The 18155-nt window shown below is 40.4% G+C and overlaps 1 protein-coding gene across 1 annotated transcript in view; it reads left to right on the top strand.

Moving 5' to 3' along the window:
* astn1 (astrotactin 1) overlaps positions 1-18155 on the top strand; it is a 419969-nt gene that overhangs the window by 353983 nt on the left and 47831 nt on the right. Inside the window, exon 19 of the mRNA XM_037788021.1 lies at positions 17802-18079. Within this exon, the coding sequence (XP_037643949.1) occupies positions 17802-18079 (278 nt within the window). The remainder of the gene's footprint in view (positions 1-17801; positions 18080-18155) is intronic.

Genomic DNA, 18155 nt, shown 5'->3' with positions numbered 1-18155 from the left:
CTGGAATAAGGCTTTTCAGTCACAAGAGATGCTGTACCCGACAGCCAGACCCGTAGGATGCGCCAACCATGGTCAAACCCTGACCGACGGAGACCTTTTAAGCCAAACCATAATGTTTCTTACTAAACCTAACCAAGTCGTTTTTTCTTTTGTCGCAATTTACGTTAACCACGTGTTTAAAACTGTTAAAAACTGCGACTATAATCCGGGAGAAAATACGTTTCCCTCGAAACGTAATTGAGAATGCAGGTTAGTTGTATTGGAACGTACGTTTTCCCTAAAGGCAAAGTATCACTATACTGACCCCTTTGTGAACTTGCCTGTCCATATATTCATATTTTCTTCCCCTTCTTCCTTAACTTTTAATACTTTTTGTCACCATATCTTCTCTTCTACATGAGCTGCTCTCAAGTTTATTCTCTTTCTCTTACTGTATATTTCTGGGTGAATCAGTCTGACACTCCCCTACACACGTAGAAGGGAAATGAGCCCTTTAAGAGAATCTGCAAAGATCAGCCACCTGTATTAAGTGACCATCATAAATGGAGTCATTATGGAAACGACACTGTTTAAATGGCTGCTCTGTTATGCTCCGCTTCACCATTCTGAGCGTCTGATTGTCGCATTTTCTCCGAGTTGTTCCGTCTCCCTTTAAACTCGTGGAGCAGTCGGGCAACCGGCACCTTGTTAGAGCAGCGTGCTCGTGTAAAGTGAGAATACAACAATTTGTGCTCATCAAAAAGCTGTCGATGTCAAAGAGCTTAGGCCTTTCTGTTACGATGGAGATGCCGTTACCTGTTAGTTTCTTCTTTCTACTTTTGGTACACCGCTGCATTAAATCAGATCTGCATATATTATAATAACAGTAGCTGTTTATTCATTCATCTGAATGTTGTAACATTTATTTAGAAGCTATTTGAGTTTTCTAATGCATCGTGGCCTTTGTCACACCATCTCTAACAATATTTCAGCAGCAATTTTTCCCCAATAGCTCCATGACCTTTCATGTGTTCTCAGTTTGTTGACAATAAGTGGGAGGTAATGAAAATCTGAGCCTATTATTTGTTCATAATAAGGGCTTTCAATATGACATTGCTTCTCGTGACATGGATATGTTTGACTTTATAGTTATTCCTATTTCCTATTATAAGGTTTTTGAGATCAATATTTTCAAAATAAAAGCCTAGTATAAAAGAAAAACACAGCCAGTGAGATAAAATGGCTTGCTCTCTCTATATAGAATATAAAATATATGTGATTGCAGTCGAACAGAATGTGAAATTATAATGCTTGAATCAAACATTCAAACATAAATACTGAAGTTCCTGATCATGTGTATATGATATATGATGTATATGATATTATGTTTTAATTCAAATTGGGTTTTTACTTCTGAACTATTTTTAATAATAATATAAGAGAGAATTATAAATGAAATGGCCAACCAATAAAGGCTAAAAGAAAAACACAAACATGCAGTGAGGTAAAAAAAAGACTTAAAGGTCCCATATTGTAAAAAGTGAGATTTTCATGTCTTTTATATTATAAAGCAGGTTTATAAATACCGTTTAACTATCAAAACGCTCAATATACGGAGAAATACACACAGCCTGTATTCAGAAATTGTGAGTTTGAAACAAGTCTGTCAATTTGTGATGTCACAAATATACAATATTTAGAATATTACACGGTTTTAAACATAAACATTCTAAATGTGTCCCAGTTTATTTCCTGTTGCAGTGTATGTAAATAATATCAGCTGACAGGAAGTAAACATGGACCCAAGCTGTTGCCTAGCAACGCAATTCCGTTGAAATGCACTAAAACGGAGCGTTTTAGACAGAGGGTGAATATAGGTATATTCAGGCAGACAATATGAGGAAAATAAAGTTTTTTTTTAACATTACAGCATGTAAACATGTTCTAGTAGAAACACAAAATACAAAAATATGAAACTGAAAATTAGCACAATATGGGACCTTTAATGTAAAAGTATATATGAATACAGTCAACCAGATTGTGAAATTATAATTTCTATATATTCAGGCATGTAAGGTCTCAGGCAGCGCTGTTTCAATGATGTAAACCTGGCCTTTTTCTATTCGTGCTTCATGTTATTTTTCAACCACCAGCAGTTTCTGACTTCATTAAACCGTATTCAGTCGTCTCTCACCTGGATCCGAGGGTTCATTAAAGCACTCCTCCCATACAGGGGTGCAACAGAAAGAGACTGGAGACCACCTTCAGCTAAGAAACATTTTGCTACACTACATTACTCTGGTCTTTAGTAGCAGGTGAGCTCACACCGCTCTGTATTATATCTCGCAACAATTCACAGATGCGTGAGAGTAAAGAGCCGCTGGTGTAATGTTTGACTGTGAAGCATGCAGGGGGGAAAAAAAAGTGATAAATCGCTCTTGGGCGAGATCTCGCAACAAACCCACCGTGATGTAGGTTGAACAGCAGATGGGGCGGATAGAAAGAGAGGTACTGGAGACAAAGACGGAGAAACAAGAGGTAGAAATTAAACATCACTGACAGTGGTTACATTTAAATCCCCACAGTATGGTGGATTACAAAACTGATTTTATTTGCTTTTAAGGGAGCTCTTTCAGTGGAATGATTTCCTCTGAAGATAGATTTCATTTGACGTAAACAAAAATTGCTTGAGATAAAGGAGCAGTGTGTAGGATTTAATGGCACCTAGTGGTGAGGTTGCAGATTGACTGCTAGGAATGCCATTAATAGCTCAAGAATCCTAATGTTAATGCCTACTTGATCATTTTTCCATAAGTTTATTATTTAAGATTCCTCTTGCATGGACAGAGAAAACCAATGGAAACATGTTTAGTGGATATTGGAACATCTCTTTCTGTGTCTCATAGCTAGTCCTGATTCATGTACAGTAAACGTTGCTAGGAAAACTGTGAAAAATATAGAGACACGCATAAAGAAGGATGAGGAGACACAGTGAAAGGTTACGGGAGTGAAGCTGATGAACATGTACAGAGAAGCGCGCTGACAGACGGACGGCATTACTGGGCCCTTCATCGTCCATGAAGGAGATGTCACTAATGGGCCTGTCAGGTCGCGGTCAGCAGCCCTAATCAGCACTTAGACAAACAGCGTGTGCTCACAGCACGCCACGCTCCACATACTGCCTTAAACATAAAGCTTCCATCAAGGCTTAGCGAGCCTTTCTGCTGTAGATAACTTGTGTGTGTGTGTGTTTGAACGGCTAGTCATGTGGGTGGTTTGGATGAAGCAGGAATAAGGCAGATTGAAGGGCCTGCAAAGGTAAAAAGGGTAGCTGCAGATGTATCGTTGCATTAAAGCGATGTTGAACTTTAAGAGAACTTTAGGTTGTGTGGTTTCCTGGCTATGATGTAAGACCAGATATTTTCCATCTTTATCCGTTGATCCGTGCCTGAGTAAAGGAGTAAAGGAAATATATTTTTACAGCAATCCATTCAATCATTCATGCCAAAACGGGTCTTCGAAATCTCACTGTTAACACATTCATAAATCCTTCCCACCAGCCTTTATCGCACCTTGCTTTTATTCATATGCCAACTTTTCTACCTAAGCCAAGAAAAAAAAATGATATTTGTGATATTTATTTTTCTAGAACTCTTGGCATTTCTATTCAGTTTTTTTTTTTGGCATAAAAGCAGGTGGGTGGAAATGTATCATGGCCAAACAGCAATACATCTAATATTCTACCAAAAGTCAACATCTCTAAGAACATAGGGAACCACCTTTCCTATGATGTCAGAATCGGGCCATATTTTATTCTGAAAAGCAGATGGCAGATCTGTGGCTCCACATATGGAGCTCTCATATAGGAAACTTTAATTATTACTTCAGGACTCTTTGACAATTGTCAGTTCACCTGATCTGAATCCTCTGGTTCCCCATCGTATTGCATGAGGAGCCAGATGGTTCCCCTATGAAATACTACAGCAGACCAGTTAAAGCAATCACAAATGTGTCATTAAATCATCCATTCTTTTAAAGACCCTGAAAATGTGTCAAAGTTAACGTGATAATGATGCATTAAAGCAAATTTGTTTTAAAGCCACTAATTTCTTTAACACATTAACACAACTTGCAATTTTTAATTAACCTCTTAAAAATATGGCGGGCTTCCATCAGGAAAAACTGGCATGACCATTTTCAAAGGGGTCCCTTGACCTCTGACCTCAAGATATGTGAATGTAAATGGGTTCTATGGGTACCCACAAGTCTCCCCTTTACAGACATGCCCACTTTATGATAATCACATGCAGTTTTGGGGCAAGTCATAGTCAAGTCAGCACACTGACACACTGACAGCTGTTGTTGCCTGTTGGGCTTGAGTTTGCCATGTTATGATTTGAGCATATTTTTTATGCTAAATGCAGTACCTGTGAGGGTTTCTGGACAATATTTGTCATTGTTTTGTGTTGTTAATTGATTTCCTATAATAAATATATACATACATTTGCATAAAGCAGCATATTTGCCCACTCCAATGTTGATAAGAGTATTAAATACTTGACAAATCTCACTTTAGGGTACATTTTGAACAGATAAAAAATGTGTGATTAAGTTGTGATTAATCGCGATTAAATATTTTAATCAATTGACAGCCCTAATTCCATGACATTGACGTTTTCCAACTGAGCTATTGTCACTTCAACTCAGAGCCCAAGAACCCAGGCAAAAACACAAATAGAGTAAATCTTCCAACTTTGGCAGGAAAGCATATGTTCATGTAAGGATCCCATTGCGCATCAGAAGCTGATAGAGAAATCCTGTTTTCAGGGCCCTTTAAAACCTCTGTCAGGTTTTATGGGTGAGTTTTATTTGTGTGTGCAACCTAACCCGGTGCCAACCGAATCATTTCTCACTTTAGAGCGTTGCACTGCCAGTTCAGGTGGCACAGCACGGAGCTCCGAGGATCGCTTAGCATATCTGGCCTGCAGCAAACAAGCTGGACCTCCTGATGGTGTGAGATGCATCAGTCAGCACCATTCACACGTAGAGCCTCTACCAACTGCAGGGCATCCTTGTGAAAACCACTGGAAACCCCCCTGCAGCTAAACAGGGAATAGTATACTGCAGCATGCCCTGTTGTTGAATTATTCCTTTGGTTGTCTAAACATTGAAATATCTTTTTTCTGATATATTTTATTCATTCTTAAAGGGAAGTAACACAGCCAACATGTCTCATTAACTTAAATAATCAGTTGTCTTCTGACAAAATAAAACAATAAAGCTGTAGATTTGTAGATTTCTGAGTTATCATAACTGCAATTTGATGCAAAGTAGCCATTCTTCACCAGTAAACAGATTAGTAATTACCAGTAAATTATCAAGCAAATTGCTATAATATGTTTCCTCAGCTTCATCCTGTCCCCATTACCGGGTCCTTAATGCGAGGTTAGTGATAAATCCCAGGTTAATTAGCTGTTCCAACAGTTAATTAACGATTTGCAAATTGATACGATGGGGAGATGTGTTTGGCCCTCTGGTTAAGGTGCGGGTCAGCCAGCTAGCAGCGGGGTTTTAGTGTCTTGCTCAAGGATACTTCAACAGCCGTGGCCGCACAGGGATCAGGCCTTCGGGTAAATGATGACCCGTCTAATCACCAAATCATGCAGCTATATTTATACCACGGCTAACATCTCTTCACGAGGTGAATTAAAAGGGGGACATATCGTGCTCATTTTCAGATTCATTCTTGTATTTTGGGTTTCTACCAGAACACGTTTACACGCTTTAAAGGGACTCAATGTAAGAATCAGAAATTGCTTGTTAACAGTGACACCTGTGGCCGTTGTTGTGTTGCTCATGCTTGTGCTCACACTACATAGACGTGAACGAGCATCCGTCAAAACAGTGAGGCGACACACACGAGACTGAACGGGATTCACAGGCATCATGTTGATTAACGTTAGTAACATTAGCCAGCTAAAAGCACAATATCACTCTATATTTCACATGCTTAGCAGTATTGTTAGCTTACCTGTCTAATAGGAATGTAGCCTGCTCAGAGTCCGTTTTGATACCCAAAACCAAAAAAAGGTCCCTCCGTGAATCAAAGTCCGGGGCGATGTTGATCCTAGTTTTCCACCCGGCGTCGGTCATGTCATTGTTTTGCAAGACGGGCTTCACTAGATATAACTTTGATTTTGTTGTGCTTCCGTGTAGTCTGAGTTGTGGTGGGGGCTGGTCGTCTGTTGGCGTTAGTGGACTAAATTTTAACCAAACATTAGCTATCATTGCACACTGTTAGCCCTGTAGTGGAGCTGAAGAAAGTAAAGCCACTCACGAGCGTGCATGACGTCACAACCATTGGATTTTCCCCAAAAAAACGGCCTGCATTCTTGACATCAAAAGCAGTCAACAGGCTGACAGTGGAAACCCAGAAAGTCACGAAAGGTCTAATTTTTTTGGTTAGGTTACAACCTGTTCACATTGGCAGTAAAAAAAAACTACATTTATACGTGTAAAAACTTACATACAGTCCCTTTAATGTTTAAAAAACATATTATTTTTCTGATGCTGTCTATCTGAATATACCTGCATTCACCCATTTTAGCATCTGTCTCTTTAAAAAGCCCAATCTGCTCTGATTAGCTTGTGAGAAAAAATATGGTGCACCTTTATAAAGGTAGTTCTCAAGCTGCGGAGGATATATTCTAGTGAGCCTGCATGTGACATAAGAAGGGGAGCCAAATCTGAATGGCTTGTTGAATCACATGTTTTCTGATCTAGACAGTTTGTGGGTTTGTACAGTAGGCACTCCAGATACCCAAATATACTGTATGTGCACAAGCACTGAAAAAGTGACTTTTTAATGATATGTCTCCCTTTAAAGGGTGAATCTTACACAGTTGCATACATTAGTGCATAGATCTATAATATATTCAGCTTCCTGGGAGTTTGTGCTGATTGTCTTGTTGAAGTGGCTGACGCGGATTCACATGGGAGCTGGAGTGTTGTTACACTGCAGAGCGTACACATGCTAATGCGTATCCTGCCACGCTACCCACACATTCCCCTCCTTGTCACTCATCTCAACTTATCAGTTTTTCTCACTTGCACAAAAGAAAACGACATACAAATCCACACCGCTCCTGCCCCTCCCTTTCACACACACAAACACATTGACAAACAAATGTCTCCCCTTTGCTTCGCCTTTTTTTTTAGCTCACGCAGAAGCAATCACGCCGCTTCTCAGCGTGGGTTTAGCAGTCGAGGGGAAGGACGCACACCTTTTTATTTACAACTCGTTTTAGCCGGATGCGGGGCAGAGCACCGCCCCGGTGTTGTGAATTATCAGGTACGAGCTGCATGTGGCTGCCTGGGAAGGTTGCCGCTTCAAACACGCACGCACGCACGCACGTGTGCACACACGCGGAGGGAAAAACTGCACATCTGAGCAGATTTGCCTGTCACGCAGATTTGTTTAAGCGCTCTGATGTATTCCATTTCGCAGGTTTGGAGTTGTATCACACAGACAGACCCGGAGTATTGTTTATCTGCGTCTCGTTCAGTTTCCTCCTTGCTGCCTCTAATTCCGTTTATCATTTTTCTCCTCTACATACAAAAGGCGGGATCCCACCAAAAAACTCCCCCTTTTTGATGCAGTTTTCCGTCTCACTGCTTTTTCATTTACTAAGCTACTGCCTGCTTTGATTTCCGACACCCTCAGATCAGCAGGAGCTCGTGATTACGTTCCATAACCATATAACGTTCATCTGGGCCAAGCACATTTAAAAGGTTAGGTGGGATTTGCCCTGCTTTTGTCTGCTGAACAGTGGAGCATGTGCCTCTGTATCCAAATCACCCTCTGTCAGTGATCCACCACCGCCATCTAGTGGCTAAAAGAGAGTACTTCTCCATTACTCAAGTCAGTGGAGTCCCAGTAAATGGTATTCTGCACAGGATGGAGGAGGGATGGGTTCACGCTGGGAAATGCAGGAGCACGGAGTCAAGCGTTCAGTTTAATAGCCCTCGGTTAAAAATGAGGCTGATGGTGTCAGAGGCTCAAATCATAGCACTTTGATCATTAAGATGAATGACGATTTAACCCTCTGGGAATGACATAGACCCATTTTTTGTCTTTTTGTAGAGGGGTACACGGGGGGTCTTTAGGGGGAGATAGCAGGTCAACTGTAGATGTCACATAGAAGTGATGTACATCATCTGAAAGCTGGGAACCTGAAGATTAATTAAGTTATTGCAGCAATTTTGGGATTGATATCATTTGTTACACAGATTTGATGCTTAATTTTACCACTTTTTAATGCTCAAGAGTTGATAAAAATTATCAATAATCCCTCCAAAATACAACATTAAAACACCAAGACCTTGAGGAACACCATAGAAAAAGCCATGCTGTGATTTGGCATTAAAAACCTTTGACATTAGGAGTTTTCTGCAAGAATTGCTTTTTTCGGCGAGCACTTCTGTTGTGGAAACTGCTCAGAAACCCCCTTATTGTCAATCTACCTAGGGAAGCCATCCATCCTCTGAATGCTCTAAGTCTGTAGTTTTTTGCTGTAAAGTTTCATGAGGCTGTGATTATCCCAGAGGTCACCACAGGTCATTTTATACAGTGAGGTCAAATTTAAAAAATGTATCTCATTACAATGAAATGGCTACTATGGGGACTTACATCATCACACATGAATATAGTTGGGCTCATTGGTTCCACAAGAGTCTCAGCTTTACAGTGATGCCCAATTTATGCAATTCCAACACTGTTTAGGGACCTCGGTATGCAGAAATATTCAAACACATCATTTTAGAATAAGCAAAAATAACACATTAATAATGTATTTAAAATACTGCATGGTTTTTGACCCAAACTGCATGTGATTATCATAAAGTGGGCATGTTTGTAAAGGGGAGACTGGTGGGTACCCATGCCAACTTTGGAGCGTTATTTAACCTTCTTACCGTCAAGCTAGCATGACATGGTTGGTACCAATGGATTCCTTAGTTTTTTAGTTTAATTTGATATCAGTACCCTTACTTTAGTTCTAAAACTGATCCTGCTACAGCCTCTAAAAGACGGTAAAGTCGGCTGGGATCACGGGTCTCAGAGGGTTAATGAGTGTGATGAGAGGTGATAAAATGGAGAGGATCTGAGGGTTTGCAAAAAGCAGGAAATTAATGCTTTCTCTCAAAAGCTGTTATATATTAACCCAAACAACATGTGAACATCACATGCTTAAGTAGATCTTCCTCCGCCTGTGTCTCTCTTTCTCTTCTCTCTCTTACCCATAAACACGTATAGACTTGAAAAAGTATGTATATTTTTGTAAACAGGAGCACCGGATTGAGTCACTTAGTAGCCGATCAACAGGAGTTATCTCTCACTGGAGAGTGTGGGAGGAAGATGGAGAGGTATTATATGAATCTGAATAGCTCTGAGCTCCATCTGTTGTGTACAATGGAGATGATGAGTCATTCCACTCGGTACAGCACGGGTCAAAGCGGCACCAAATCCCCAGCTTCATACCGACACACACAAACCCATGGATTCCTAATACACGCTCACGCTGCGAGTTTCCCGTCATGCATCTGTCGTGTGTCTACAGTTTAGTGATGCCAATTAGGTCTCAGCTGGTATGAAAGATTGGTTTTCAGGCCATGTCCAAGCCTTCTGTTGTGACGAATATCTTGAAATGTTAACCCTCACCACCACTGCAGTGTTACTCCACCGATTTAGTGTTGAACTCCTACAATATTGTCGGACTCACTTAAAAAAAAGGATATAAATTGATGCAGCAGATCCAGAGATATCATCTTTTATTTTATATCAGGCATTCTTCTTCCTTGTCAAAACCTGGCGCCTACATTACCCACACTGCAATCCAAACACCGACAGTTCCATCAGAGATTTGGGCAGTAGCAGATAATGTAGCCTCGAGCTGCTAGCATTAAGCAGAGATGAGGAGTGGGCTACAAAAGTCTGGTAACCTCCCTTTCTTTCGTACTCCACAACGTCAGATTTTTTTCATTTTCAAACTTGTAGTCTTCAGTACCAGCTACAAAAGGCTAACTTTTTCCACATATGCAGTGGGACTCCTCCAACACCTGTAAACACACTTTGATGCGTTCCCCTTTAAGTGTTAAATGTTAGTATAAAATTGCTATAGCAAAACTAACCATGACCTGTCTAGCCAAATGAGATTAAAAAGTAATGTGAAGTTGAGTGGAACTGCAATGATGGGTTCATCACTTTGAGTAACACCTTTCACATTACATGTAATCATTATTTTTGCCATTTGAAATTCGGGGCATATCTATGATTGACGGATTGCCTCCAGGCTATCAACATGGGGATGGCCGGAGGCTAGCAGCTAACGGGGCTAACAGTGCAAACAACAGCACTGACAGAGTTAAGGGTGCAACCGGAGGGTCAGCACTACGCTTCCGCGACTACGACGTGGGTCGGGGCGGCATAATCAGCTGTCGTATGAACACAGGGACTCACATGGGCTAACATGCAAGTGTGGCCGGCCCGGCTATGTCAACAAAGCAAGGAGAAGCTCGGATAAACAACACATACAGAGGGAGAGATACTTCATTCTCTGCTCAGGTAGACATTACTCCTCGATATCTTTACATAGACAATAGGTATTTGCTGCTATATTACTGCTCTGAATTTTGAATTTAGCACCTTTAAGCAATTTTTGATATAACATATAGATTCATATTAACCTACATATAAACCTTAAGATAGCTTCAATGCATAACCCGAGACCTAAGCACAAATGTACCCCTTGAAGTAGTAACAAATGACCTAAATCACTTTCAGCACTTATATAACTGAAATATGTTTAAGCATAAAAGTATCACATGCTCACACACACACGGGCTCTGTACTAACCCCCTCCCTGTGGTCAGAAATTGATCAAATTTGGTGGTGTCCAGCAAAGATTGGATCCAAAATTGTATTTCTGGAAGTGGAGGAGGAGGATGTGAGGGTTCTTTTTCTGTATTTTGTCTCGTCATCACTTCCCTTTGTGAGACATCTCACTCTGTCAGACACAGCTTACATTTAATGAGCTTTTCCTAAGTGTGCTTGCATATACGTGTGTGCATTTTCCTCGAGATTTATTCTCCTCAAAGCGATATACTGCTAGTCATTAGGCTCCTCTAAAAGCAGGTGTGTGTGTGTGTGCGTGTGTTAGTGTGCGTGGGTTGAAGTTGACAGCAGTTTAGATGCTTAGATAAATGTGTGAATTCACCTTGTAGACTTTAAGAGAGCCAAAGGCTGACAGAAGAAAAAAAGGGGGAAATGAGAAAGCGAGTAAAAGGGAGTTATAGTGAGAATGCAAAAGCAGAGAAAGTGTCAAGAAATGTGGGAGAGAGAGGGAGAGATTGGTTTTCTTGTTTTTAGTAGGGAGATGCAGAGAAGGAATATTATATTACAGCTTTTCCTCCCTCAAACCTACCACACACGTATTTGCATTGCGAAAATAGGTGTGATTGTGCTTTTTACTGGGTAAAAGAGCGAGAGGAATCAGAGAGAGGAGATGCTGTAAAAAGAGACAAAGAAAGGCTGAGAATGACAAAAGGAGAACGACGTTAAGCAAAGTTCAAAGAAGAAGATGGTGCTCTCTTGTTTTCTTTTGTGTGACAGAAAAATACAGCACAAGTATTAAAGAGAATAACATTGTTACCTCGCAGCAACATACCACCTTGGGAGGACGAGTATTTGGAATGGAGAGACATCCATACACAGGAAACCATATTAACCACCACCATCGTTTACGCGTGTCCCTGAACGCATCACATCCAGCTTTGTACTTTTATGTACAACATGTGCATTTAAACTCCAGGGGTTCCCTTTCTCCTGTTAACTTGATTCACATAGTAGCCGTTTTATATATGGATACTTTATAGGATTGTGGATAAGGTCAGGCTGTTATACCTACAAAAAGTAATGTCAAGTCAAGTCAATTTGTATGGCCTCAAATCACAAATCATAAATGTACAGTTGCAGTTGTTTACAGTACGACCCTCTCATCGGATAAGGAAAAACTTAGTCAATAAAAAATGGAAGAAACCTCAGGAAAAGCAAGAGAGGAGGGATCTCCCTTCCAGGATGGACAGACGTGCAATAGATGCCGTGTGTACAGAGTAACAACATAATGAAAATACAACATAGACAATCTGTATGACAAAAAATAATACATATAATGTGAACATATGTGAGAAGGTGGATCCCACAGGATGTCAAGCAGCTTCCCGGCGTCGCCAAACAGATAGAGCCAGAGCAACACGACCTCCTCTCCACGCCAAACAGATAGAGTCAGAGCAACACGACCTCCTCACAACACCAAACAGGTAGAGCCAGAGCAATACGACCTCCTCTCCACACCAAACAGATAAAGCCCAAGCAACACGACCTCCTCTCCACACCAAACAGATAAAGCCCAAGCAACACGACCTCCTCTCCATGCCAGATAGGTAGAGCCAGAGCAATGCACTCTGATTCGTATATGTCCCTCGAAATCAATGCGTATCTAATTCACGTAATCGTTAACCAGGAAGTATAAAGAGCGACAAACGCTGCGTAGGAAGGAGGTCGGGGTGGATGTGTGGGTCAAAAAACACTGGACTTTCACCCAGGAGACCGGTAGCCAGAAGTCAATGTTGATTTATTTATCATGTAACTTCCATACTTGTGTAACGCCACTTCTAAAGAAGGATCTTCAGAATTGACAGGAATTACAATTCCAGTGTAAACCTTGTTAATGCAAAAAGTATATAAACATAGAATTGGATTGAATAGATCGGCCCCATTGTCACCGATATTCAAACCGGTATCGGTGCATCCTTAATATATTTAGCCTCTGAGTTGTAAATCTGGAGTAAATTGCAGGCGGTTTAGTGTGATAATATACCGTGTATGTTTGGCCATCACTCGTCTTCAGGCCGGGCCGCTCGTCCATTTTAATATCCCCCCCGCGGTCCCAGCTGACACTGAACTAAACCAAAACTAAACTGAGCTAATCATTGCCAATCTTCTTTGCCCTAAAAGGCACCCAGCTGTCCTAATATAACTGCCACATTTAATTTCCATCTGCCAGGAGGTGGCAAGTGAAGATAGAATGATGAGAGCCTGATTAGTGGGAAGTGGGCCAGTTTGACAGGGACAGATTAAAGTTTGGCCGGTCAGGAGTGCAAGGACATTGACATCCTTGGCAACGTATGAAGGATGAATAAGTCTGTGAATGCAGATGTTTTGTGCACATGCATCCTTACACTTATACAATCACACAGCTAGGTTAGTTCTTCCTAGGTGTTTATTGTTTCTCATCGATTTCTACCCACCCACTTACACATGATACAGTACAAGCACAGGCCTAATCTTCTACTTTATTGCCTTTGATTAGTCAGGCAGAGTCACGGCCTGCAGAGGGCCTCTACTTACACATCTTATGCTCGCACACGCACACGCCAATGCCGCCCAGAGGTCAAGATGTGTGAACGAGTTTGATTTTGCCCCCGATGTGACTCGCCCCTCTGTCCGACCTCATTTACCTACACATTCCTGTGATTGGTAAGGGCTTATCTGTCGATTTGTCTCAGTGACCCAATCACAAGGCCTCGAAGCTGCATGCTCACACTGTCAAGGACATGAACAAGATGCACACGCAGAGGAATTACAAATGACCAATATTATTAGACCTGGAATGTTCTGATTTTGTGGGATTTATATTCAGATATACACTTATACACAGAAAACACATCTATTTATTTGGTTTCCAGTCCATTACTGGATCTGGAGGCAACGGTGTTATCTAAGGAGACTTCCATTCAGTACATCTGACTGTTACATTCACCAGGTTGGATGTCATTTGTCTTTGTTTAAAGTATTTGATGATTGTGGGTTGTTATGTGCTCCCCCTGCTCCTATGTGACATTTATTGGAATTTCCGGTAACACTTTATAATAACCATCATTTATAAATGGTGAATTGATTGTTTATTAAACTTAGTTAATAGTAATGTTACTGTTAACAACAAAATAAGTAGCCCACGTTTGTCAGGTAACTTACATACAAGGCGTTAGTTAAATACGTAACAAAACTACGTTAAAATACGTCAACATTGACTTGGTTTCATACGGGACAAAAACAGTGGTTTCCTGGGTGAAATTCTATGTTTGTTTGACTTTGTCGCTCTTTATACTACGTCACCTGACTTTGCTTCTGTTATAATTAATACGGCCACCAGAGGTCGGTGTCGTCTTCTTGTATTCGTATCGGTGATCAACCATGTGAACAGACGATAACGACCTTCTGAACCTACTAGTAGGTGTAGCAGGCCCCTTCTAACCGATATCTATGAGGCTGGTAACCGCTGATAACGCCCATTCAATTGGCTGATATCATTCGAAGCACATGCACAAGCTTTAATAAAATACATTTTCAAAAAGAACTTTGCCATCGCAACAATTTCAAAGATATTAAACAGATAGATAATAAAGATGGTCACAAGATCTGCACATAGTGGCTTTACATGCTTTTACTTTGTATTTTGATGGTGGGTTAACACACAGAATAAAGATTATTTTCTTACTACATCCTCACTCTCATGAAATATCTTATTAACCTTGTAAAATAAACTTTTTTAAGGTCATAATAACGGCAGTATTTTCAGTCAGCTGAGCCCCAAGCAGCTTGATTCACCCTAAGTATTTAGAATGTCTGAAGAGTTGTACTTTACTTTCTTGAGTGTTTCTTTTTCTTGACGATTCTGAAACTTTATCACCCTCCACTCAGCTCGATTAAACCTACTGTGACTCGTTAGTCATGACGTTACTTGGAAAACCCGTGAAACTCAAAAGGTGTCAGACAAAATGAAGTGTGTGAGTGTTTCAGAGATGTGTGGGAGATGAGGTATAATCAACGAGGCGTTAATTACTAAAGCATGCTCGCAAAAGCAAACATATTGTTATTGTGGCACTTAGATTCTTAATCTCTTTTTAATGGCAAGCCACAGACTCACACGTACACAACTGTGTGTTCACTTCCAAATACAATTATTATGACAATCCATGGAGATATTCTGATGCTGTCTTTCTGACTTTTGTATTTGCTTGCTTAGTTGTATCGCTATCATCAAAGTCAGATATGTTTAAATTCTTAAAGGGATAGTTTGGATTTTTTGAAGAGGGGTTATATGATGTACTTATCCATACCTCACTAAAAAAATCAGTATCAATTACTGATTACAAATAATACGCTCTATTTACAATATGTTCTCTAATTTACCTTGCCGTCGGGGAACTGAAGCCGTTATTTCCAGCTACTCTCTTCAAAGACACCAGACTCCATTGACAAAAACAGTAATTTTACTTTGCAGAACACGAGAGTTGCTGGTCTATCGCTGTTTGATTGGTTAGTTTCAGCTTCAATTCCCCGTCAGAAAGGGCTGTCAGACGGCAAGATAAAGCGGCGAAAAAATTATAAATATAGCGTACACTTAAACTGATATTGATTTTTTAGGTGGTCTTTCTTTTAGGTGGCTAAAATACGTTTTGCTGCCGGGTCCGCCCACAGCAGTACATTGCTTCACCTCTGTGTCGGTACTGTGTGTTTCTCCAAACTGGATGCGTGCTGACCGCCATCTACTGTTGGCGATACACTGACTATGGATAAGTAGCTCATACAACCCCACTTCAAAAAAATCAGAACTATCCCTTTAAGTGCAAGAAAATATGTGCGAAATGATTTGGTGTTAAAAAGGTAGGGGTGTGAATGTGGGTGTATGAGAAATGGAGTTTGTTTTGAGGTATTAAGTGGGAGGATTTGTATGTTTATACCAACTTACATCAGTAGAATAACCTTTATTTAGATGAATCCTCCTCTTATAAAGCATACAGCTCAAAGCACACAAAGGAAATACAGCAACACAACATACATCTGTTACATTGAATACAAAGAAAATGAAAGTGCAAAAGATCACTTTTAAAGGAGTTGTGAAACAAAAAAAGTAAACATTTAAGCATGTGAATTATTCATATTGTACACTTAGAAAAATTGCTTTCTCTTTGCCTTGATCTTGTGCATATGTGTTGGTCCCTGAGCTTGTGTGCTCGCCCATGGCTCATAAACCTGAGTTGTATTCCATCAAAGGGAGCTCGCACAACAAGCCTATTCCCTAATTGGTGCTTGAGCTCTTAAATTGCCTGTGTTTTTCTCACAGCCAAGCAGACTCCCAAAATGGTAATCTGAGAAATTTCCCCTTTTAAAAAAGAAAAATAGCGTCAAAGTTCTGCATAAAACATGTTTCCCTCTCTCGCTGCTCTCTAGTGGAGGTCCCACACTCTGCCTGAGACAAAACAAAACATTTTATGGGGAATATTTGATTCACATATTTACATTGTACAAAAGTTAAACTTAACAAACATTTTGTGAAAGGGTAATCAAAAGTGACATCAGGTGCATGACAAAAGTCTTTGACCAAAGTATTCGTGTCTCTAACAAGGTCAGTGCTGATAGCGTTCAGGAGGTCAAACTTTTCTTTCAATAGATGTCAATAGATTAAAATTTTATATAATATATCTAGATTAATCACATGATTGTCTGCAGTTAATCGCGATTAATCCTGTTAAAAATGTAACTTAAATGGAGATTTGTCAAGTATTTAATACTCTTATCAACATGGGAGTGGGTAAATATGCTTGCTTTATGCAAATGTATGTATATATTTATTATTAGAAATCAATCAACAACACAAAACAATGACAAATATTGTCCAGAAACCCTCACAGGTACTGCATTTAGTATAAAAAAATGCTCAAATCATAACATGGCAAACTGCAGCCCAACAGGCAACAACAGCTGTCAGTGAGTCAGTGTGCTGACTTGACTATGACTTTCCCCAAACTGCATGTGATTATCATAAAGTAGACATGTCTGTAAAGGGGAGACTCGTGGGTACCCATAGAACCCATTTTCATTCACATAGCTTGAGGTCAAAGGTCAAGGGACCCCTTTGAAAATGGCCATGACGGTTTTTACTCGCCAAAATTTAGAGCAAGTTTGGCGCGTTATTTAGCCGTCTCCATGACAAACTAGTATGACATGGTTGGTACCAATGGATAATAATAAAATAATATTAATAATAATAAAACTGAGCCGTCTACAACCTAAAAATCTCAAGTTACGTTAATGCGTTACATAAATTAGTGCCGTTAAAATTAATTTGCGTTAACGCATTATTAACTTTGAAAGCCCTAATTTATAATATATCTTTCTCAGTTGATGTTTTTGAGGAGGTAAATCAAGTCCCCTTAACTGAGCAAGGGGGAAATAATCATGAAGGTCAATGACAGCCTATAACAGCAATAGTCCCATTAATGCAATATTAAGGTGTCATTGTTCAGTACAGGCCTCCCCATTCACCTTCTGTGCTAGAGGGAACACTGAGCTCTTGTAGCTGTGGGACAAATATTTACACTGCTGCTCATGTATTCTGCTTGTGATGTAGAGAAGCTACAGGGAACACAGTACTTTTTAGTTTTGCGATGTTGCTACAGAGGAATAACATTTTTATTTTTTTCATTCCCCTTACTCCCTAATGTCATTACTAGGAGCATGTGACTTCACCATCTATCTAGTTTATATATGTGAATAACTTTCATAAAGCTTTAGACAGGAATTCTTGTTTTGTTTTTTGTATGTTATCATATTTGCCTCTGATACTTTATATTGCTTTTGCTGCTTTCTAAGTATTTCTGGAAACACATCTTTGTTCAAACAATTTCCTTCTGTCTATCAGGTAACTCGCCTTCGGAGGAGTCGGAGGAGCGTGACAAGGAGCCGAGGACGCTGACCTACCCCGCGTATATCGCCAGCCTGCTGGACACGGGCGCGAAGCGCATGGCAGCCGGCGTCCGCATGGACTGCAACAGCCAGGGCCAGTGCCCGCGCTCCTGCCACCTCTGCCACATGAGCCCGAGGGTGGTGCAGGGGCGGCAGCAGTCGGAGCCGGTCCTGCTGCAGATCACCAAGGCCGCGCCCATCTATGAACTGGTGTCCAACAATGAGACCTACCAGGTGTGTGTACAGTTTTTATCCTGAACTATCTGGGACTGTTTAATGTCTGAAAACACCCAATTTCTTACAGAATCCA

This window comes from Sebastes umbrosus, chromosome 12 (assembly GCF_015220745.1).
Source record: "Sebastes umbrosus isolate fSebUmb1 chromosome 12, fSebUmb1.pri, whole genome shotgun sequence".
In the NCBI taxonomy this organism is placed as follows: domain Eukaryota; kingdom Metazoa; phylum Chordata; class Actinopteri; order Perciformes; family Sebastidae; genus Sebastes; species Sebastes umbrosus.
Note: the sequence above shows the minus strand (reverse complement) of the source record. Positions and strands in the feature narration are given on the sequence as shown.